Source organism: Haliotis rufescens, unplaced genomic scaffold (genome assembly GCF_023055435.1).
Source record: "Haliotis rufescens isolate VD_foot unplaced genomic scaffold, xgHalRufe1.0.p SCAF_12, whole genome shotgun sequence".
Lineage (NCBI taxonomy): Eukaryota > Metazoa > Mollusca > Gastropoda > Lepetellida > Haliotidae > Haliotis > Haliotis rufescens.
This window is the reverse complement of record NW_025963802.1, coordinates 38,646,983-38,672,165: the sequence shown is the minus strand read 5'-3', so window position 1 is coordinate 38,672,165 and position 25,183 is coordinate 38,646,983. Positions and strand designations below refer to the sequence as shown.

The 25,183-nt window shown below is 38.6% G+C and overlaps 2 protein-coding genes across 4 annotated transcripts in view; both read right to left on the bottom strand.

Moving 5' to 3' along the window:
- Nucleotides 1–6,572: 6,572 nt before the first annotated feature.
- The window catches only part of LOC124136504 (benzoate carboxyl methyltransferase-like), a 59,664-nt gene continuing 41,053 nt past the window's right edge, over nucleotides 6,573–25,183 (bottom strand). The window contains exons 1-3 of one of the 3 annotated variants that reach the window (XM_048393615.1): nucleotides 15,980–16,129; nucleotides 15,329–15,418; nucleotides 6,573–8,602 (exon numbers count right to left, since the gene is read on the bottom strand). In XM_048393615.1, the coding sequence (XP_048249572.1) occupies nucleotides 7,430–8,167 (738 nt within the window). In that variant the 5' untranslated portion in view covers nucleotides 8,168–8,602; nucleotides 15,329–15,418; nucleotides 15,980–16,129 and the 3' untranslated portion in view covers nucleotides 6,573–7,429. Of the gene's footprint in view, nucleotides 8,603–10,245; nucleotides 11,863–15,328; nucleotides 15,419–15,979; nucleotides 16,130–25,183 lie in introns of those variants that run through there. The other 2 variants (XM_048393616.1, XM_048393617.1) reach the window with 2 other exon arrangements.
- Nucleotides 17,598–25,183, bottom strand: part of LOC124136505 — a 64,271-nt gene continuing 56,685 nt past the window's right edge. The window contains exon 4 of the transcript XR_007220160.1: nucleotides 17,598–20,778. The gene's annotated coding sequence lies outside the window, so the exon portion shown is untranslated. The remainder of the gene's footprint in view (nucleotides 20,779–25,183) is intronic.

Here is a 25,183-nt window from a genome sequence, read left to right as displayed (position 1 = left end):
ACCCTCCGACACAAACAGTTCCTACCGCATATACTGCAACCTAAAAATATACTTGAGCGATAACATCACGAAAATTCCAGAATTTATTCATACGTTCAGACTTTGTTTGTTTGTTGTTTAACGCCGCTCTGAGCAATATTCCAGATTTATGAGTCTGGACCAGACAATTCATTGTGCACAACGATCCACTTCGTCTTGGTATCATGTGATGCAATCAGTCAAGTCAACAAATCTGATCACCCGATCCATTTGTTCGCCTCTTACTACAAGATACATTGAAGACCCGTGAAGATCCGGGGTAGAAAAGGTCTTCAGCAACCCATGCTTGCTATAAAAGGCGACTATGCTTGTCGGGTGGTCAGGCTCGCTGACTTGGTTGATACATGTTATCGTATCCCAATAGCGTGCATCGGTGCTCATGATGTCAATCACTGGATTGTTTGGTCCAGACTCGATTATGTACAGACCGCCGTCATATAGCTGGGAATATTGCTGAGTGCGGCGTTAAACAACAAACAAACAAACAAAGATACATTGAAGGTAACTGGTGCCATATTCTAACTCCGAAAGCCCCGGCACCACTTGACATTCTCAGGCTTCTTAAACAATCGAGTCTTGACCATACAATCCAGTAAACATTCAATCGCTCGGTATTAAGGGGATAAAACAAAGACTGATCGACTCGGAGTCAGTATACTGTGTCTGAGTGAGGTACATGTACATTGTATTTATGTCAAACTGACAAAATGTCCATTAAAGAACATAAATCCTAAACGGCCAAAGCAGACAAGAAGTTCCCCAGCCATCAAATTCAGTTTGACAAAGTCCAAATCCTCTCTTACAAACATCAGGACTTCGCAAAACGAAAACTCTCGGAAGCCATAAATCCTCCGTCACAAACCTTTGATCAACAGAGATCAAGGGTGTTATGTGTATGCTTTTATATGTTTGTTTGTATATCAGATGCATTTAGACTTGAATTGAAACAAGAAGGCTTGGGTTTGCGTAATTTTGCTTGAATAGTACACCTGGGGAGCTGGCTGCCTGAGCGGGTTAAGTAATTATGTCACAAGTGAACCTTGTAGCTAATCAGCATTATAGTATAAGGTTGGGGTGATTCAAAAATAGTTAGCTTTTTCTGTTTCTTGGGTGTTGGCCAGACCTGTATTTTAACCTCCTCATTTTTAACATCCCGTTTGCCTATGACGAGCTAATCAAGTCAATTGTTGCCAATCCATATCGGCTGCTTATCACAACATATCATGCATCTATTATGCCTCAAAGTGAGATTGACGAATCAGTGAGCAGATCTACTGACCCCACATGAGCCCGTATACCGTCAGTAACAGCCATCTTGGATTTTCCAACACCCACCTCACATATTTCACGTGGAAATTCTGGTACCGAAAATCGTTATTATCCCCCGCCCAACAAAGTTGGCGGAGCATATAGAAACGGGCTCCGTCCGTCAATCCGTACGTCCGTCAACTTTGCCGGTCTGTCAAGTACATGCTGAAAAAGGTTCCTTTTGCTTTTTAGAAATTTTAGATGTTTTACGTTTCCATGGCAACAAGATGGACTTAGGTTCTGTCAGGGTAGGGTTCGTTTCCGGAGCATAACTCATAAACCGTTCAATATGTTTTCATGAAACTTTGCAGGTTTGTCAGGTACATGCTGAACTGGTGCTTTTTGCTGTTTAGAAATTTTAGAAATTTTTATTTTTTACGTTTCCATGGCAACAAGATGGACTTTTTTACAATTTCCATGACAAGTTCCGCCTCGGTTAAAAAAGGTAAGGGTTTGTTTAGATTTAATTATGTCATAAATTATGCAACAGGGGCGGGGGATATAGCCACGTTAGTGGCAAACTCTTGTTTGACATTGTTTTGTGTTTTACTGTCATTAATTGTGATCTGCAAGGACATTAATCTGTTTTTAGATCACGTTCGTGACTTTATTGATAAATATTATAGTTAAAATGTTCAACAAGGTTTGGCCTCTAAGGTTTAAAGAGTAGCCTCCCTTTGACCGTTCACGTCAACGTGCGGTTGAAAGCGTCAAGTTTTCATTTTGACATGACACGTGCGATATGGACACCAGAGAGTGTAAACTTTTCGGCATAATAAATTCGTTATGAAATATACCTCTCATCACTTGGTTGTAGTCACTCCAGTTTGAAATGGCGTCAGAATCTACATCGAAACTTTGCTCAATGCAGTAAACCATAGGCTGTTATCCATAAAGTTGTGTTTTCTAATTCTCTCAAAAATGTGTTTAACAATATGAGGAACATGAATTTGTAAAAGGTATATTCGGTCCAATAATATAAACAACATCAGTAATAAGCCATGAATTAGCCGGAGTATACGCGAACATACTCAAGACATTCAATAAGCTGTCCCTTGCTGAACCTTACGTAATGGAGTGAGTGAGTGAGTATGGTTTTACGCCGCTTTTAGCAATATTCCAGCAATATCACGGCGGGGGACACCAGAAATGGGCTTCACACATTGTACTCATGTCGGGAATCGAACCCGGGTCTTCGGCGTGACGAGCGAACGCTTTAACCACTAGGTTACCCGACCGCCCCAACTTACGTAATGACTTTGTAGATAGAGACCAGTTTGTACACACGATTTTATGCTAAGACATATATTGAAGCAAAGAGAGACATAATCTCCTATTCATAACTTACGACTTGAATGTTTTTGCGGCCATTAAAGAAACTATGAATGGACAATACCCTGGATAAGCCAGCAAACTTAAACCACACACAAACATAACCTATCAAAACGCACGTGCACCCTTGTCATACAGACCCTGAAACAAATAAACACTAGACATCCCAAGTAAAATAGTTGGCAAGCCTAGATTACCTCAGGTCATGTAAATGAAAATAGTCTCTGGGCTCATTTTTATTATACTTTATTTAGATAACTTAACTGTATTTTCGGATAAATGTTTTCTTTTTAGGGACTAGAAGTTAGTAAGCCACCCACAGTCAGGTAGCAGTAAGAACGGCCGTAACGGGCTTGCCGTGGTCTGATAGACTGACAGTTGGTAAGAAAGGTCCTTAACAGAGAAAACATCACATTCGAAGATTGTACAGAAAAAAAATTAAGATGTTGTTGTTGTTTTTGTTATCCCAAGATTGTACGTAACAGTAACAACAGTGATATATTAATGGTACCATCTTAACCTACATCAGTAGACATGCATGACTGTTATTTCTATCGATGTAGCAAAACCATCCGTATGTTACCACATTGCACCAGAGACGTCACACCTACATGGGACACGGTGACAATGACAACATTGTATGTTGACATGTCATTCTATTAGCTTCTGTGAACATTAGTTCAATGCAAAAGCCGCAGCTTGACTATAGTTTATTTAAGAATTGACCTATACTTTGTGTGAGTTCATTGGAGTATGAACCTTCATAGAGTGAGGGCCAAACTGTATGAACGTCGGAGCTTGCGACGACGTTCATACAATGTTTGGCCTTCACTCTATGAAGGTTCATACCCCAATGAACTCAAACAAAGTGAAAGTCAATTCTTATAAATTTTTTATCACAATTTCTTACCTCAAAGGAGGTAGGCCAAAATCTAAACACAATTTTATTTAGTACATGTGACTTCATGTTTACACTGACAGCCATACAACAACCAGCTATATCGCGGAGTAAAATAGTTACTCAAAAAGAGAGGTGACATGGGCGTATGGATGCACAACTTGCTCTTCAGGACTATCTCACGCAGCACATGTGTTCAAATCATATCCTCATTAGATGAGAAAGGTCTGTAAAGAACTACCTGAGTAAGTCAGTCACAATGACAGCGCGTCGTAATACATTTACATCAAGTACAAGACGTCAAAATGGCCGACACGATAAACGTGACGGGAGAGATTTCCGAAGTTGTTAATGAACCTATGGCGGTTACATGTGTTAGTCACCATTGATCAACTGACTGATCATTGAAAGGTGAATAAAGATGCGTCAAACAGACACCAAGGCAAATTCTTAGATTGCTGGAGACGGTCAGTGTCAGCCTAGGCACGGATCGAGTCGATACAACGATAGTTTAGATGTGCATTTCATCGTTTGTTCATTAGGGTAGGCCGCAGAGAGGATATTCGTGAACAATTATGCAGTCACGCTCTCTGACACTTCTCAATGTATACTGAAACGCTGAGACCAAGAATAAAGGTTCTAAATGATCAGAAAGAACGCTTATGTATGTTTTCGTGCTAGGGAATTCCCAGGGGTTTCCCCAGGAATATGGAAGTAGTCCGTCAGTGTTTACGTCATTTCAAGAACACGGTCTCATGAAAAACGTATGAACGTCAAATTGTGTCGTTCATACACTTATGAACGTCAATTTCGCGGTCATGTGACCGACCTCTCGTACAATGGAAAGGCCGTATATCGTGTAAACTTCAAATTATAAATTATTCCAAAATGAACAGCATAGGTGAGTGAGTGAGTGAGTGAGTGAGTGAGTATAATTTTACGCCGCTTTTAGCAATTATCCAGCAATATCACGGCGGGGGACACACGAAATGGGCTGCACATTGTACCCATATCGGCAATCGAACCCGGGTCTTCAGCGTAGGGAGCGAACGCTTTAATTCCTAGTTTACCCGACCGTCCCGAACAGCATAGGTAGACTTTTAGAGGGAGTTTACTGTCGGTAGTAAAGCTGTTTCAAAACGTCAACGACAGAGATGATCAGTCTTGAATAACCACCGAACAGATTCCTTAGGGCGTAAAAAGCAAAATAGTGACCAAAAATATGAAGTCACTGAAAATGACACCAGAAGTTAATGAAAATATTAAACATGTCCTGTCCTACTGATGGCTCCCGTCTCCAGCACAATTCCCATGACGAAAGTCAGTGTTTGTTGCCTAACACCCGAATCAGCAATATTCCAGCTATATGATGGCGGCCTTCTGGACCAAACAGTCCAGTGATATGAGCAACGATAAACGCAATTGGGATATGATGACATGCATCAACCAAGTCAACGAGCCTGACCACCCGATCCCGTACGACAAGCATGGGTCTAACCCGGATTCTTCATGGGGACTGCACAATGAGTGAGGTTTTGCTCAGTTATTCTGAAGCCACCCCACACCATAACGGATCCACTGCCATATCTGTCATCAGATGCGACCTCGCCTATCTAGAAAGTGCAAAGTAAATCGGGACTCATCTGAAAACATGACACGTGACCAGCAACGATTACCCCAGTTTCGACGTTGGGTACACCAATGACGTATGTTGGCAATATGACGATTTGTAAGAGGCCGTGCAACATGGGGACGTTGAGCATGGAGATGATTTCCATGTAAATGATATCTAATCATCTGACCCATAACTCGTACTCTAAAGCCAGTTTCCAGAACAATTCGGCCAGAACAGCAAAGGCATCATAAAAAACATGATTATAAAAGTTTTGAAAATTAATTAAACAACCAGATCAAATTATAAGTAGTGGTCATATAATGGAGGAGTAATGAAAGTTGTTAACGCACATAAATATTTAGGATCAATAATGACTTAAAATGATAAAAGTATTTGGACAAAGGCATATAGTGCACTTCCGTCACACTCTCATTCTGACAAAAACTTTAATATAAAACACAATGTGACTGCCAGATATGCTTTCGAAAATTTGATCAGAGGACTGTACCAATTTTGGGTTATGGAGGTGAGATATGAGGAGTAAAATTATCGAAGTTGTTCACTGAAAGTTCTGTAAATGTGTACTAAATACTAGTTTCCAGTTACCAAATCTTGCCACATATGTTGATTATTCTTCATGTGAATTGTATTCGGCATTGGCTCCGTCTGATTTCAATGCCACATGACAGATATCCATTTCAATGATATGACACGCTAAAACAAACTTGCAATAGAATACACCCAATTTGGGCTACACATATTATAAATCTGCTTTTCTTGTGGTTTGTTCAAGACGTTGGTGACAAATCTGTTTCTTGGCATCTTTAAACAAATTTTGATTGATGGTTCTAATCAAGATTGGCATTACAAACTCATAAATAGTCCATCGTTAGCATTCTATTCTACTTTGAAGAAGTGATTTTAATAGAGAAGATTGCAAATATGATATAGAATAAATCAACTATAAGAAGGTATTGCTTCAATCTGGAAGTGGGTATAATGCATTAGGCTTTCAGAAACTACGGAAACGTTGAAGTACTGTACATATAAAAGGATCTGTATTAAATGTATTAAATGCTATGTTTTAGAAGATGAGGAGCATGTACTCTTGCTCTGTCCTCAATAAAATGATACACACTCTTCATATTTTCCTCTCATGTCATGACAAAAGTTTTAATGGTTGTGATTTGAGGCCCTTGGCAGTGGCACCAATTGCAAAATAATTCTGTTGCATTAAATGATGTTTTAGAAGATGAAGAACAAGAGGTCTTGCTCTGTCCCCAATATATTATGATATACACTCTTCATTTCATTTACTTTAATATCATTAATTGTCATGACATTAGAACCATTTGTTTATCAAATAAAAAGAAAACAATATTAATGCTTACTAAATTCGTGTATACTATGTTCAACACAACATCCATGGAAATATACAACAAGAAGTTAAAACCATGTTATATAAGTAAAACCATTTGTATTATGGGTATTTTGGCCTAAGAACAGTTCACGATTACCATTGTCATTAATATAGTGATGCTAACATACAATGGTAATGCTATTTGAGGCCTTTGCTTTTGGGAACAACTACAAACATTTCATATCGGGCAGCCAGGATATGTTAAATCCAATTCTGGTTCCCTTTTATTAGTTTGTGCTTCTACCAGTGAAATCACGCACTGACTTGACCCCAAGAAAGACAGGTTCCTCTTCTTTTTGTGCCCATTTTTGGCATATGCCTCGTCAACATCCATAATTATTTAAAGTTGAGAAAGCAATCGGCACAACGCTGCTCACGATATATTGGTCCATACTTGAACAACCGATGAAGGTTGTCATTCTTGTCATTGTCAACAATAGAAAAAAACACTTGTTATCATGTATGACCACCGTGTTGGAAGCAGTATGATCAGTCTAGCAGCTACATGTAGTGGAATTACATCACAACATGCCAAATCCACGTTCCTAAAGTTAAACAACTTGGGTGAAATGGTGTCAGTATGTGAAATTGTTTGTGCTTCCTGAATTTTGAAGTCTTTAAGGACATTAAAGAATTAAAATGGATCACATGGTATCAGTTGTTTTGCATGTATGTCTGTTCACATGATTCAAAGTTTTGCTCTTCTTGAGGATTGTGAGCTGACTATTCTTTTCTGATCACAAGATATATTAATCGTACATCATCCTTGAATTCTTCGGGACTCATTTCTGAAATTCGTTTTTCAACGTCATACAACTCATCCACTATCTTCTTCTATCTTCTTCTTCTCCTCCTGTGAGCGGGAGTCTGAGAGGCCGTTCATGAAGGTGCTATTGCTCCAGTTCCTATGGGCCGACTTGAGCATCCTGGCAAACTCCTCCCTGTCATCAATCCCTTCCTTGTCTTTCTTTTCCCTCCATGTTGTGTAAAATATGTCAGGGTTGATAACCGTTTCAGCTGACAAGAGACAGAGTCCGGATTTGGAAACTGCTGACATTTTGTCATCGAATGGTTTTCTCATCTTAGCCATGCTGTGAAGGCAAACTGAAAAAATTGTATTAAAAAATTCTTCTTTTGAGATTTTCCCAGATTCTCTATATTCCTTCCATACCTCAGTGAGTAACGTTATGAACGTCTCAGAAAGATACTTGACTTTTCCACTATTTCCATCTTCATACTCACAGCCGGCATAAATGACAAGTAGGCCTCCCTTTTTAAATTCTCGACTTCTCAAAAGTAAGAAGGTCTCGAAGTCGACCTCAGACTGTTTTTCTAAAGCCATCTTCTCCTCGGCACTACCCTCAGGGTATTTGTAAATTGAGTCCTTAACGTTTGTTGGAGTCTTCGACAGCCAGTGAACAGCGACCATACACATGAGGAAATGCATTGAATTTGAAGGTACACATTGTTTGTAGAAGTTGGTCCCAGCAGCGAGAACATAGACGTTGTCCATTTCCAGAAGGTATGAAGGCGGTTCAGGAATGATTCCTGACATACGTTTGAACAGGAAATTGAAATCATTCAATTCCAAGTCTTCATAGATGCCTCTGGACCATGCTGATCTTTCAGAGTTGCCAACATCTGCCCAATGATGACCATGGAAGCAGAGCCATCAGCTGCGCCATAGTCGCCTATGTTGAACACTGAGTCTTTGGCAGTGAATGTAATGGATTTGACCAAGTTAAGGATCTTGTCTCGTACTGGTTCCATGTAGCCAGCATTCTGCTTTCCGAGTGTTGATCCATAATTTCCGTCTCCAGTGTTTCCATATGGCATATACGCTTTTGGAAGACCTGCATAGTATCTCACAGATACAGCTGCATGTATTTTGTGAATATGTAAATGTGTTCGTATCGCTGAAGAGAATACACGGATGGACATTCTTGAGGTGCAGGTCTCGTGTCTGCCTTCTTCTTATATCTGTCAAGTGCTGAAATAGGATAATTCATTTCATACATAGAAAAATGTACCTACTAATAAGGATATATTTATCAAAATGTTCCAGCTCAAGTTCAACATGAATAGTTAAGCCAGAAGTTAGGATTTGCAAACAGCATTAAAATTTAATGTACTTTCTTCATTTTGAAATTAATTCAAATGCACATCTTTTGTCACAACTACATAACTCAGGAAAATATACATGTGCGTGTTCACTAATACAGCACTATGATACCTGTCATTGAATGAAAGGTTACGAACAATTAGATTTAATTCATGTTACGAAACGAACACACACAGTTCACAAGTATGAATGTGAGGATAATTATTGATAAGAAGCATTATGCATATCGCAACAAGACTGTCCCTTCTATGGTCTTATTCATCATTGGTGAGGACGATATTGAATCATAAAATACCTACTACTATTTTATTGGATTTTAGTTAGGTAATTTGGGTGTTGCTGAATGTATTTTGAACTTATTTCCATATTTCTGATATTTCAACGTTGACGCTACATGAGTGTGTACTGACGCCCTGACGTATTGTTCAATAATGGCCAAACAGGCCATTCCGTTCCACTGATTTACGCTTCTGAAGTGGAAATAAAAGAAATTGTTCAATAGTCAACTTCCCCTTCATGATGGCAATATTCCAACAGCTCCAGCCTTTGCTGTCGACACAACTTTTGAGGTACAATGGAGCATGCCCTTTTTAAAAAAATTTCAAAGAGCGCATGTGAAAGAGCGCATCAACAGATCAACATTCAAGGCCTCAGTAAAGCTTTCAAAATTTTAATCTTAGACATGTGGAGGACATTACCAAACTTGACGCAACAGTGACCAAAATTATGCTATTTTTTTACTTGTACCATATTTTTAAATGTCGTTTGTCTTCAGGTGAATAGTTCACTTGACTTTGCATGTGTTTGTGACCGTTGTGGCAGGATAGTTACGTTCCAATTTTTCGCAAACGCCTGGTATCACCAACATTTGATAGTGATTCATAAACACGTGTATATGACATAGTCGGAATCGTCGAATTGACTATTATTACGCGTAATGCATTATCAATACTTCTTTTCTGAAAACGACAGCAACAATTCAAAAATAATGCTTTCGAAACTGAAATAAGCAATTCAGCAAATTTTGAGAAACAAATTTAAAATATTGGATGACCAGTTAAACCTTCTAATGTACACCTAAGACACATCACAACTATCGTGCCTAAATGTTTCCTAGTAACATCTTTTCAAAATATTTCATGTAAACTCTGAACACATAACCGGGCTGGACAACATGTAACTAAACTTAAACGTCGACATAGCCAACCGTTCTTTATCCGGATATGATTACATGTCTTATACAGGCAGATTGCATCTGAACAGCTGCAAAAAAAAGCATAAAACGGTCAACCTACCTTGATATGGCTCACTCAAATAAATATTGGAATTCAAGGAGACCAAATCAACTACACAAAACATCGTTTAGAGAAATGTAAGCCCGGAGAATGTAAATTCTAGATTATATAATCCAATGCATGAAGTACTGGGCTTGATCTGATATAGTAGTAGTGACAATTAATTACTAGTCCATCAACATCAGTATATATGAAACCATATTTGTATAAACCTACATTATAAGACGTTATCTCTTACAGCGTAGCTACACCAAATGAGCACAACCATACATCGCTATCTCTGAGCACATTTAAGCTGCCCCACCGAGATGACAGTCTTTCAAACAACCTTCATACGTGCGACGCAACACGATCTATATATAAAGAGCACGTTCTTTGTGAGACTGACATATATACGATGATGCGCGAAAAGCGAGAACCAATTAAAACAGCATCTGATTACACGACTAAAAGTGCACGCCTTTGGGGTCAGATAACACCAAGTCAACAAGGTGAAGCACTTTAACCGCCCGTTCTATAACGACATATAAGGGAAACAAGTCTTCTCTTTTGCCCTGTGAGTCCGATATTGACATTGTTGGGTTTGGTGACACACCAATAACACCCCTTCTGATAATCTAAAGAATATTCACTTCTCAATACCAACTGGTTCTTCTGTCCCCTTTGATAACAAAATATCATAGCAATGAGGCCTTATGAGTTCATATATAATCTTTTGTGCACTGTGTGGAACTCTTGTTTACGCCTTTGTCGATTCCCAAATTGAAACAATATGTTAACCCTGAAATATGTACGTAAAAGAACGTATACAATCAACAAATGTATTACAAACTTAACTTGGTTTTCAAATCAACACGAATTACAGCACATCAATTACAATAACAGTAAACAATAGAGCGGTACGTAGTACAATATTCAACGACAGTATATAATATGAAGACAGTGGTCAGTATCAAATACAAAAATACAGTGGTTATAAAAAAGTCAGCGATAAATTATATATATTCACCCAGCGGCGACAGTGGTCAAGCTACCAGGATGGTCTAGGCAGGGAATGATGAGCGATCCTCACACGAAGGCTGGATCCGATGTGATCAATATGCGTGAAAGATACGCAAACACGCTTTTGTGTCCTTATATAGTCTAACTAGCTAATGGAAAGTACCTCACAGTGCCCTCACAACATAGACAATCATATAAACTTCGGTAACATCCTTTACACACCACACCAGCTTCTAAATATAGCAAATTCCTGACGATTAATCACTATCCAAACACAATACAATGAGCGTCTATCGAATCTCAACAGAAACAATGTAACACAGTTACAATCATTGTCAAACATTTACATACACTGCCATGTATCACCTTTTTTATTTTTCTGCCAGTTTGATGCTGACATTGAATGCCTGCGTACTGGCATTTTGAGAACCAATTCAAAAATGTAAAGCTGGAAACGTATACTTGCAGGGGTGGGGGGTGGGGGTGACTATGGTTCATACAAAATTGTGTAAATGTTAATATTTTATTCAAAATATCAACATAATATTTGGTCAATTGTTTGATCAATGTTTTATCATAACAAATCCATCGCCAAAACCCACACCTGGTAGCAAGGAACAGAGCGACACGCCCTAGAACTGGGGTACTGTAACAACTCTATTAACAATGTCAGTAACGGGTGTGACCACCATTTGCGTTGATACAGACGAGTAAGCGGCGGCGCATTGAAGACACCTGATAGCTGAAAATAGTCTGAGGATGTTCTTCCTAATGTTAATCAAAGATTGGTTGACATATCTATTATTATTGGATTTAAAAATTTTCTTAAAAATTAAAAAAGAAATCAATAATAAATAACTGCTGTTGATTATCTTAGACATCTTATCAGTACAATTGCCTTTTTCGGCACACATTAACATTTCAACCATAGTAGAGGTCATGTGGTTAGAAATAACATTTCTTTCAGTTCATGAAATAAGAAAATCGGTACCCTTTCTTTTGCCCCTATCGAGTTATCCGTGATTCGAATCAAGCGAAATGTTTATTCAAGACCATACCTTCGATAATTTAGATGTCGTGACAATGAAGGCATATAGGCTTAAAATCGGGTTGAGGTAATTGGAAATACGAATATATTACGTTTGCCAAGTATGTACACATATAGAGCGGTATCGCCTTAAAGAAGATGCCTTTGTATAAGTTGGACAATATGATTGCCTCTGCCCAACCCCACTTATCCACTTCGATTATCTATTCAATATTGCCCTTGTCTGTGAACTGAACTTTAATGACCTCAGGTATCCCGACAGCTTTGTTCTTATGCTGTGGCTGGCCTGAGTTATATCTATAGTCATTCTCAGTTCACTTACTCTGCTTGTATTTGTATGTGTTTTTTACCCAAGTACATGTACAAGTATTGAATAGGTATTCAGTAACCTAGGCTTGCCGTAAAAGGTGACTATGCTTGTCGTAAGAGGCGACTATCAGGGGGATCGGTTGGTCAGGCTCGCTGACTTGGTTGATGCATGTAATCGTATCCCAACTGCGTGGATCGATGCTCATGTTATCAGTGACTGGATATTATTGTTATTGTACCTAACTGAAATATGTCCTGCATCACACATGTATGTACTGATTGGCAAAATGATGGAATACTGTAAACCACGGTTAAAACGAACTCAAAGGGGTGGCTAATTTAGTTCGTTATAACCGTAGTTCGTTATAAGCATATATACAACATATATACAGCAAATGGTCGGGACTGAAAATATATTCGTTATATCCGTCAGTTCGTTAGAGCATGTTCGTTATAACCGTAGTTTACTGTGGTTAAAAGATGTGGAACGGGATGAGTATTGGAAGGGTTTGGGCTTTGCCAAACAGTGTCCGCAACCTGATAATTAAAGCGGTGCAGGCACTAGACTGTGACTATAACTAGTTTTACGACCATGTGACACCCACTCCCACATTGTGGTGGCTGAGTGTGTTAGATCGATGACTTTGCGTGCTCATAAAAACACTTATATTCAACCGTAAATAACGCTTACGCAATGTTGAAACGGCTTGTTGATAAGCAACGCCTGCGGGCTGCGGGTATGCTGCAAACAGGAATGTGTCAAAACGAAGTTGCCAGACAAGCTAATGTACATCGAATCACAATATGATCTCTTTTGAGACGTTATCTACAGCCGAGCAACACTCATTACAACTCTGTTGATCGTGTAAGGATATGTATACAGGCGTCCAGGAGAACGTTTTAGCGACGCTTGCGTTACTCAACGTCGTCAGTTTGGGGGTGGAAGTGTAATGGCAGATGGTTGCATCACAACTTATGACAACTTTAATGGCGTATGCTGCCGGGACCACATCGTTCGAGATCATGCTCGGCCCTTCTTGCTGCATCAACAATTGCAAATCGCATTTAAACTATTATGAGTACAATAAAAAATGAAGATCAACAAAGTTTAATAATAAGGAAAGCATATAATGAAACTGTATGACAGGTTTGTGATAAAATGAATACTACCCAGAATAAAAATATTGTTGGGAGACCTGTGGTTTTTTTATATAATACTGGTATGGATTCAAGTATTCATGTTGAATCTGTACCTGTAGCCATCTAGTAGGACTTGCTGACCACCTTTTTGTGACATATGATACTGGACCTTCTTCAGGTTTGCCATGTCTAGATCTCGATAACTATATTTTATACTGGAAAATTTCCTTCTCAAAGTTATCATCAATTACTTTAGCACATTATTCTTCTTCTCTCATTTGACAGAAAATCCATATTTCCTGCTCCTGTTATCAAAGTACAATACCATCTAAGAAAATATATTTATACAAAGGTCAAATATTTTCACAATCCCAGTAACATTTCTAAGGCATTAATTAGTCTGTGTTTACAATGTAGGCATTAGTGAACACTAAGTAGAGTAGACCACTGGAGTGCAGGGGTGCGTGAAACAGTGTGTACACTAAAACAACAACTTTTGTAGGCATTAGTCACTGTAGGCATTTGTCACTGTAGGCATTAGTAGACCTAACCGTAATATGGTATGATGTATGTGGGTTTTTTTATTTGTTCCAAATATATTTTATTGTCCAGGGAGACAAAGTGATGGGGCACAAGTGCCATACTTATTGTCACTTCCACGCTATACATGTGGGGGCACGGGTGGCCCAGTCGTCTTAGGCGCGGCGATTCGCTGTGCAGATTTGCGTCTCTTGGGCACGCCAGAAACCAATGATTGTGGGTTCGAATCCCGGTTATGTTTCTAGGTTTGTCAGCACCATACCCATGCTCGTGGGTTTCACCGAAGAGGTAAACGTCCAATACCTGCATCACTTCGGGCTTTCCTCCCACATTAAGCTGACACGCCGTGATATAACTGGAATACTGTTAAAAGCCGCGTTAAACCCAACTCACACACTTATGCTATACATGTATACAATTAAACATAATATCGCGCATCGGAAATGAACACTTTACAATTGAAGTCATTGTTGAAACATAGTGCACAATATATATATATATATATATATATATATATATATATATATATATATATATATACACGCACGCACGCACGCACGCACGCACGCACACACGCACGTACACACACATACAGTGCTTCACTCGTCACAGAAATCGTTTGTCTCTTTTCCTCATTTTCTTGTAAATATTGTGTTGGAATAAGGATGAATATTTTCCACTGTCTGGGAAATGTCGCCTGAAGATACTTGGATACTGAAATAGCATATATTGAGTACACGAGGGGACTGCTACGTCATGCATTTCAAGAACTACTATCTTGAGAATTAAATCTAACAATATAGCTTATCTCATTCACAAACAATCTTTGCACACTTTAGCCATTGAAGCTTGGGTCCCAGGCAGTGTATTGTGTAGTAATTCAAGACTGTGAGTTCAGATTATTTCATAACCTGAGCCTTGTCACCATCTCATTAGTAATCTAATACACCCCCTCTCCCCAAAAAGCACATACAAACGTCGATCAATTGGATAGCGCGTATTTTTGTGCTTCAGTCACTTGGACATTGTTTAGCTTCATAAACTAGTCATAAGAAACATGTCAGGCAGCTTTGACATCATTGATGACTTAGTCTTATGAGATGATATAAACATTAGGGGAAATGAGCTCAAGTAAATACAGAAACAGAGGGTCTAAAATAGCGACAGTGTTAAGCCCGAAAGTCTATTTAGGATTTAAATTGTGATTAGGGAAGTAGAGGGTAAAGAGAGAACAAGATAACAAATCTCAACAAAACCTACCTGCGAAACAACCTTGGCAGTCCACTCGTACAGGTAAACGTGGCTATTAATGCTCATGTGTGTCAGGTTGCCCTAACCTCGCCGTCACATCTGTGCAGACAAGTGCATTGTCTAAACTAGGTTACATATGCATTTCTTAAATTCGTTCAAAAATGCAGTGCGCTGTCACAGCATGCTGCGTAGGTCTGTACAGTAAAAATGTATTTTTTTAGTAATTGGTCGATCCTTCATAAATCATATTTTGGCCATTCATTTCACATATGCCTCCGTAGAATTGAGGTAGGGGAAGGACTTCTGGACAGTTAACAAGGTATTCAGATATCCAGAAACTCGTTTATCCGGATAACATTTTAGAAAAAGCAATTGTCCGGATAAGCGAGGTTTGACTGTATAGCGCGTGATACATGACAAAACAGATATGTTAGGACCTGATTCGCACTTGCTGAAGGGATACCAATGGACCCTGATCATAATACATTGGTTGTTTATATATATGTATCCACGTCACACACACCAAGAACAAGTACACTTATTTGAATATTATTAATATTACATGAATGTTACTGAGCAGTCAGTGAGAGTTTATATCTTTGCGCTTAATCAGCAACATTATACCTTTCACGTATATTACAACTTTGTAAGTTAACTTACCTTTCAAGAAATACCATAGAATGGTGACAGAGATGAACTTCTACCCCAAGAGATGTGTCTTTGACTAACATCTGCTTTGTTATTTTGATTTCAAGTGATAGCCTTCGCCTGGAAGGAATTTATATTTGTATCATTTCAAATTTTCTATCCATAAATAGCACTCTGAATTTTGGGTTTTGAAATTGCATGTCGCAGAAATAACTCCTGTTGGACCCTTAGACTTGCAAGAACACCTTAATCATTGGCCGAAACATGCCCCATTTGTGCTTCTTGCTTTGTCAGACCATACCCATACTTTTGAATTTTTCAAAAGCTTTAAAATGGTTAAAGCTATTTTTGGAAGTATAAATTGGTTGATTGGTGACTAACACAGAAGTAGCAAATGGAGTTATGTCCGATGAAATTCTCTGCTTGCCTTTGCATGTGTTTGTTCCACCGGTGGTGCAGGATATGCTAACCTTTTTGCAAACACCTGTTATCCTCACTGATTGATAGTAGTTTATACACGTAAGTATGTATAAGTTGTATGTCATCTTAATATATCACTTGTGTAATCCCTGTTTTGGGGGGTGTACTACAAACATAAATCAAAGTTTCTTTTGAGCTAGCATGAATATCAGAAAATACTTAGCAAGTCTATGCTTATCATTCCCTCTACGCCTACCAAAGGCTCTTATTGTGGCTAATTGTTAAATATTCTTCACGAATACTGTAAATCATGAAACGTGTAACCAAATTAATGCGTGTTCGGTCCGCTGGCTAGACTAACATCTAGTTTCTGAAATGAACATATTTTACAAAAATTAAAAAAAACAATTGTTTAATTATATTAATAAAATATATAACTGCAGTAATCTAGTCTCGCCAAATATGATTGACTTGCATCGGCTGTATTGGATATATTTGTTTTAGGAACTGTATGACAGCCTAAAATGCGCCACAAAAGTAATGCGATTAACTTTGCTTTTGACCTGTAAAAGCTAACCAGCAAACGAAAACACCAAGACTGTCGACTTAGAATTCAATGATGTAGTTTTGGTGGCAGTTCGATTGAAAACTACCATTTGCTATCTTCAAAAACTTGACTTCAACTGTTGATCTAACTTCTTGTAAATCAAAAGCAGGACAACTTATCCTCATCTTTCAGGAAATATAACATGAAACACTTTCACATCTTGAGTTAATAGCCGATTTCATATTGAATTCACTAGAAAGGGCAACTTTATGACGGGGGGTGGGGTCATATGAGCCTTGATGGCAAAGGTATCAACATATGTCAGAACAAAGAAACGTGAACCCAATAGTTCAAATGTTGGAAAAAAGGAGAAAAACAGTACAGTCACTGTCTAGTGACCGTACCGTTTCCCTCTCGCTTAATTGTCTGGCTTCCGTCACCATCCAACAAAGTCCGGTGGTCGTCGTTGTCCAGTGTCTTTACATTCATTGTTGGAGAATTGGTGACCCGTAAATTTGGTGATCCTCCCATCTGTCAGACATCCCATTTGTTAGACACTTTTAGTAATGGTTGATTCATTACTAATCCCATGCCTGTTACCTACGACTCAGTCCTTTCTTCACCCATTTGTCAGCCAGTAAGGAGTAAGGAAAGAACACCGCAAACTGTTACTCATATGTTTATTTACAGCACTAACAATTCAAATGACATGAGTCATATCAGCAACATTAAATCAATGTCAGCACTAAAACACGCATACAAAAATATCTGGAGCCTTTAGGCGCTACAAGTAAGTCCATCAAAGTTGTATTTAAATGTTGATTATGTAAGATAATGTGATTATTTCTAATAGTATCTTTCCAGGATTTTGGTATGTTTTTAAAAGAACTTGGTAAAAGTCAATAATTGTGCCTTTGATTTAATATTTTCTTTTCAGTTCACTAAAGGGCATTATTTCATCTTCATTACAGAGATCTTTCATAGTGTAAATTCCCTTAAAATATTTTCTTATAATGAAATCGGTTTTTTAAACTGATGGTTACACCAAAGGGGTTCTGATAGTACTTCTTCAATGTTTGTGCAGTCAGTTTTGTTAATGGTAATATGCATTGGAGGAAATGTAACTCATTATTCCTCAATTATTTGCAGATGAGCTGATACTTACAGTTGATTCTACAAAAAGCTTACAAAGATATTTAGACTGTTTGCACCAGTATTGTACTTAAGTGGGGAATTTAAATAAATCATGGTAAACAAAGATTATAGTATTTAGAAACAGGGGATAATTATCAGAATATGAGCATTATGCATATAATGGGAGGGGAATTAAAGTTTTTAACGCACACACATATCTGGAATTAATTACAACTCTTAAAAATTGTTTTGACACAGGCATGTAAGCACACTTTCGTCGCACTGCAAAGCTCTCATTCTGAAAAAAACTTTACTATGTAAACACGATGTGTGCGCCATAAATGCTTTCGAAAATTTAATCAGGAAATTGTACTTATGTAAGTGAGATATGAGAATATACACAAAGAGATATTACGCAATTAGTGAGTCTTATTCGGGACTGACTCAATCAGGTTTCACTGCCACAAGACATTTCAATAATATGATACGCTGCAACAAACCTGCAATCGAACATACCCAAATTGGGCTACTCTGCCTTTCTTATGGTTTGCTCAATACGTCGGTGACAAATCTGTCTATTGATATTTGCACATATGACATAGAAGTTATTAACAATCTGGAAGTGGGTATGATGCATTAGGCTTTCAGACACTACGGATACGTTGAAGTACTGTACATATTAATGATATTCTTTGTATTAAATGCTCTGTTTTAGAAGATGAGAAGCATGTAATCCTGTTCTGTCCTCAATAAAATGATATACACTCTTCATATTTTCCTCTAATGTTATTAATTGTAATGACATAAGATATAATGGTTATGTTATTTGAGACCTTTGCAGTGGGACAAACTGCAAACATTTCATATAGGGAGGGAAACCAGACTTTGGATGACATCTGGTTTGAACAGAATATATTTACTCAAGTTCTGGTTCCCATTCTTCAATTTCATTCTCCCAATGACAACATCACGTACTGACCTAACACACTCTGAAAGACAGGTTCCTCTGCTCTCGGGAATAATGTGTTGGCAGATTCTTTGACAGTATCCATAATTATTTTAAAGTTGTAATCTCAACGGACAGGAGGCTCCTTACGATATGTTGATTCACATTTGAATAACTGACGAAGGTTGTCAAATACTAGAGAAGTCACCAGTTAGAATGCATGACCAACGTGTTGGAAGCAGTATAATCAGCCTTGGCAGCCACAAGTAGTGGAATTACATCACAAGATGCCAAATCCATATCCTGCAACACGTTCCTAAAGTTAAACAATTTGGGTGAAATGGTGTTCCTGAAGGAAATTGAAACGTGTTTCTTGAAATTTCAAGTATTGTGGGACATTAAAGAATTAAAATCGATAACATAGTATTAGTTATTATGCATATATGTATGTATGTGGTCATGATACAAAGTCTTGCTCTTCTTGAGGCTTGTAAGCTGACTATTCTTTTCTGATCACAAGATATGTGAATTGCAAATCATCCTTGAATTCTTCGGGGCTCAGCTTTGAAATTCGTTTTTCAACACTGTCATAGAACTCATCCACTATCTTCTTCTTCTCCTCCTGTGAGCGGGAGTCTGAGAGGCCGTTCATAAAGGTGCTATTGCCCCAGTTCCTATGGGCCGATGTGTACATCCGAGCAAATTCCTCCCTGTCATCAATCCCTTCCTTGTCTTTCTTTTCCCTCCATGTTGTGTAAAATATGTCAGGGTTGATAACCGTTTCAGCTGACAAGAGACAGAGTCCGGATTTGGAAACTGCTGACATTTTGTCATCGAATAGTTTTCTCAGCTGAGACATGCTGCGAAGGCAAACTGACAAATTTGTATTAAAAAAAATTCTTTTGAGATTTTCCCAGATTCTCTATATTCCTGCCAAACCTTAGTGAGTAACGTTATGAACGTCTCAACAACATACTTGATTTTTCCATTGCTCTTGTCTACAGTCTCACATGCCGCACCAAGAACAAGCAGGCCTCCCTTTTTCATTTCTCGACTTCTCAAAAGTAAGAAGGTCTCGAAGTCGATCTCAGACTGTTTTTCTAAAGCCATCTTCTCCTCAGCACTAATCTCAGGTTTTTTTGTAAATTGAGTCCTTAAAGTTTGTTGGAGTCTTCGACAGCCAGTGAACAGCGACCAAACTCATGATGAAATGCATTGAATTTGAAGGTACACATTGTTTGTAGAAGTTGGTCCCAGCAGCGAGAACATAGACATTGTCCATTTCCAGAAGGTATGAAGGAGGTTCGGGAATGATTCCTGACATACGTTTGAACAGGGAATTGAAATCATTCACTTCCGAGTCTTCATAGATGACCTGGAATTGTGCCTCTGGACCGTGCTGATCTTTCAGAGTTGCCAACATCTGCCCAATGATGGCCATCGAAGCAGAGCCATCAGCCGCGCCATAGTCGCCTATGTTGAACACTGAGTCTTTGGCAGTGAATGTAATGGATTTGACCAAGTTAAGGATCTTGTCTCGTACTGGTTCCATGTAGCCAGCATTCTGCTTTCCGAGTGTTGATCCATAATTTCCGTCTCCTGTTTTTCCATATGGCACATATGCTCTTGGGCGACCTGCATAGTATCTCACAGATACAGCTGTATGTATTTTATGAATATGTAAATGTGTTCGTATCGCTGAAGAGAGTATACGGACGGACATCCTTGAGATGCAGGTCTTACGTCAGTCTTCTTTTGTTATATCTGTAAAAATGATGAATGTATAAAAAAGCATAACCAATTTCATGCGTAGAACAAATACACACTTCTAAGTATACATATAGCGCACAAATGGCCTGTATTTATGTTACCAAACAAAGACATACAGTCCTACATGAGTATAAATTTGAGGATAATTATTGATAAGAAGTATCATGCATATCGCCACACGACTGTCCCTTCTTAGATGAGGAATTAGCGATTACTTGTGCTGAAGATGACTGGTTATAGTTAGTCTTAGTGATCTTGTTGAGGATGATTGTAGATACTGAATAATGATAAACATAGTACTATTTGATTGGATATTAGTTACCAAATTTAGTAGTTGCTAAATGTATTTTGATCTGATTTCATTTTCAGGTTTCTGATAGTTCGACGTTGACTCTCCATGATTGTATACTGGCTTCCTGACGTTTTGTTCAATAATGGTCAAATAGCTCATTCCCTTCCACTGTTTTACCCACCTGACCTGGAAATGAAAGAGATCTGTGTAGCAGTGACGGTTTCACGTTGTATTTCTTTTTACATAAATAGTCAATAAAAAGTCAATAGTTTTCTTGAACCTCGGCGTTCTAGCTGTCACATCTGCATCATATTTATCATTGTAAGGAGTGACGAAAACTCCCCTCCCCACAAAGCTGTACGAGAAGATGGATGACTTTATCTTTCCAAAAGTCAATTTTCCCTTTATTTCGACTGCTGTTCAAGAACCTCAAGAATCTCCAGCCTTTAATATTGAGGTAAAGCGTGCTCTTGTACGAAGATTTTAAAGAGCGCCATACAACTCTTGCTCAAAAGTCGTTTGACCATGACAACATTCAATGCCTTAGTAAGGCTTCCACAAAGTTCTATGGTAAACATAAGGAGGACATTTCCATATTTGAAGCAACCCGGATAAAAATGATGTCCGATCCAATTCCCTATTTTGCTTATATGTTTCTGTATTGTTGTTTTTTCAGGTGAACAGTTTCCTTGGCTTTGTATGTGTTTGTGACGGGTAGGATACGCTCCCATTTTTTGCAGACACCTGGCACCATCACTATTTAACAACGATTCATGAACACATGTTTATAGTATAGACGGAATCGTACAATTGACTTACACTTATGTTCAGATTTTTTCTGATTTTGGAAAATATGTTTAGCCTATATTTATTATTAACATGTTTTCTCCAACTACAATAAAGATTCATAAACTGAAATTCGAAACTGAAATTAGCCAATCAGCCAATTTGGAGAAACAAATTTGAAATGAAAATATTTGACCAGTTACACCTTGAAATGCATAACCGCGACACAACACAGCTAAAATGTCTGAAATGTTCCTACTAGTACCTTTGCTAAACACTTCCTGTGAAGTCTCAACATATAATTGTGCTATATAACATGTAACTGAATTGAAACATGTATATAGGCAACCGTTCATTATAGTGACATGTCACATGAAAAATAAGACAGATCGCACAAGAACAGCTGCAAATGAAGCATAAAGCAGGCAACATATCTTCATATGACATACTCAAATAAAAATTGGAATACAATGAGGCCATATTAAAGATACAAGACGTCGTGTTCGTGAATGTGTCCGCTCGCAAATGAGCTTGATATAATAGTAGTGGTGACAATTCATCATTAGTCTATCAACATCAGTATGCATGAACACACATTCGTATACACTGACATTCAAAGGCGTTGTCTCTATAAGTGTAGCTCCTCCAAATGCACACAACCAGACTGCAAGCACAAACAAGCAGTCTGACCGACCGACTTAACAGTCTTTCAAACAACCTTCAAACGTGCGTCGTATCGCTGTCAAAATATTTAACGGACCGGGACGAAAGTTGATCCGAACAGAAAGCAGGACGAGACTCGTCCTTTCGTAAGAGTGGCAATTCAGCAATGGTGCAGGGGCACGAGAAAGCTTTAGAACAATGTCTGAATACACGAACAACAGTGCACGACCTCAGCGTCAGAAAATACGCCGTCAGCAAGGTCAACCATTGTGTAAACCTGTTCTATTTCGACAAGCAAGCGATACAAGTCATGAAAACTATATATAGTATCATAGCACTGAAAAGCCTATGCACAAGTTAGATTTCATATTTAATCTTTTGTGCACTTTGTGAAATAGTTGTATAAACCTATTTTTTTATTTCTTCCAGTTTGACTCTCACATTGTTGTCTGCGTACTGGCTTTCTGAGAAATATTCTAAAATTTAACGCTTGAGTGAGTGAGTGAGTGAGTTGGGTTTAACGCCGCTTTTAACAGTATTCCAGTTATATCACGGCGTTTTAACGCTTGAAACGTACACTGGTGACTTATTGTGACCTTATGGTGACTAAATCCAACCTGCAATCGTGAGAGATACAGCCCCAAACCATTACCGAGCCCCCGCCCAATGCAACAGTCGGTTTAATGTTCTTGGTGTTGTAGGCCGTGTTCCGGTGCCTCTAAACTCTCGTTCTTCCATCAGTGACGTGGAGCAGAAAGCGACTTTCGTCTGACTAATTGACCCTTCTCCAAGATTCCAGTTCTGTCGCGCAATACACCATGCTAAACGAGCAGCTTTTGGTGATCTCTCAACAAGGGACGCTTTATGACTCGTCTAACCCTCAGTCCTGCTGCTTTCAGCCGGTTCCTGACAGCTCTGGTGCTGAAACGACGATTTGGCAACCACAGCTGTTTCAGACGAGTCCTTGTTAAAAGGGTTCTCGGCGTATGAGACGAAGAAGGTCCCTGTCTTCGCGATGTGTCGTCACAGGAGTTGTTCCGGATATGGAACGGTCCTGTACCTCACCGGTCTGAGCATGTTTCTCGACTAAACGGCTTACGACAGTGTGATAATACCCAAATTCCGACCAATGGCATTACGCGACATTCCTGTGTTGTGCATGCCGATTATTTGCCATCTCGTGGCGTTTGACAATCGCCTTCGTGTCGTGGTCATACAATGTCATGGAATAACTGTTTAAAACCGACCGTAAGAAAGCAATTTTAACGTTTGGATATACTGCTTTTAGAGAAAATCGAGGGTAGCATGCTGCACGGGCATACCATGCATGCCACGTGACCTTTCGTCACGCATGACTGATAACATCATCTCGAGAAAACATAATTCTTCCCATAATTATATCTTTCACGACTGTTACAAATATTTGGACCAAACAATAATGAAATATATTAGGGTGTGCTTAACTTACATGATTACATGAGTGTTCGTGCAATACTACGTTTACGACGCGAGTGTCTAAATTCCGGTATTTAGGCACGAGTGTCGTAAATATAGTATGACATGAACCAGATGGCTACATACAGAGACGAATTTTAGTGTTTACATACATGTGTAAAGACAGCAAGTCGCAACAGCAGCGGAACCACAATTTGTCGAATGACGTCAATGTCGAATGATCTTCAGCTGTGACGTCATTTCTATTTGACGTCATTCCCCCGCCGTACATACATACTCACTCATTCACTCATTCATTGCATGGTAAAACCTGAAATTTACATTCCCTGGGCTTTCCTTCTCCAAATGATGTTTTGTGTCGTAAGTATGGTCTCATTGTATTACAATATATGAACCATATCAAGGTGTGTTGACAGGTTTAGGAATATATATACAATATTATATGTTGACAGTTTATGATATGACACTAAGACATAATAGTCGTGTTGTGTCATAGTTATATATTTCAAGATTTAACTGGAAAGTTGACTATTGGAAAGTTAAAGTGTTACGTGGCAGTGTATGTTATTGTTTAACAGCGACTGTAGTAATTTGTTTTGATTTGTAAACCTAGCGATTTTTTATAATACAGTGGTTAATTGTATACCATTTGTTGGTCGTTGGTTGTTGGTTGGTTTTCACCCTAGGTTCTTTTACGTGCAGATTTCTGGGTTAACACATTGTTTCAATTTGGAAATCGACTCGTAAGAAAAGTCAGCCCTCTTGTCATACGGTCTTGTGGATAATATGTTTGTCACTCCTGCGGCATATATCTAAATATGAATCAGATGAGGCTGTTTCATTGGTCACTTTTATTTCTACATACATGGAGATCAGAGCAGTGGAAGGGAATGGTCTATTTGACCGTTGATGAACAATACGTCAGGAAATCAGTGTAGAGTCATAGCTCAACGTCGAACCATCAGATATATGAAAATGAAATGAGATCAAAATACATTTAGCAACACTCAAATTAATATCTTATCAAATAGTAGGTTTTTGTTATTTAAACATTAATACACATCTACAAGCGTCCTGAACAATGCTGATGTATATATTAGAACGACCATTCATATACACCACAGCAAGACAGTAGTGGACAGCAGTGGATAGATCGTCCCCCCGGAGAGCGGAAACTCGGGGGCTCGATCCCCGGTCGTTTCA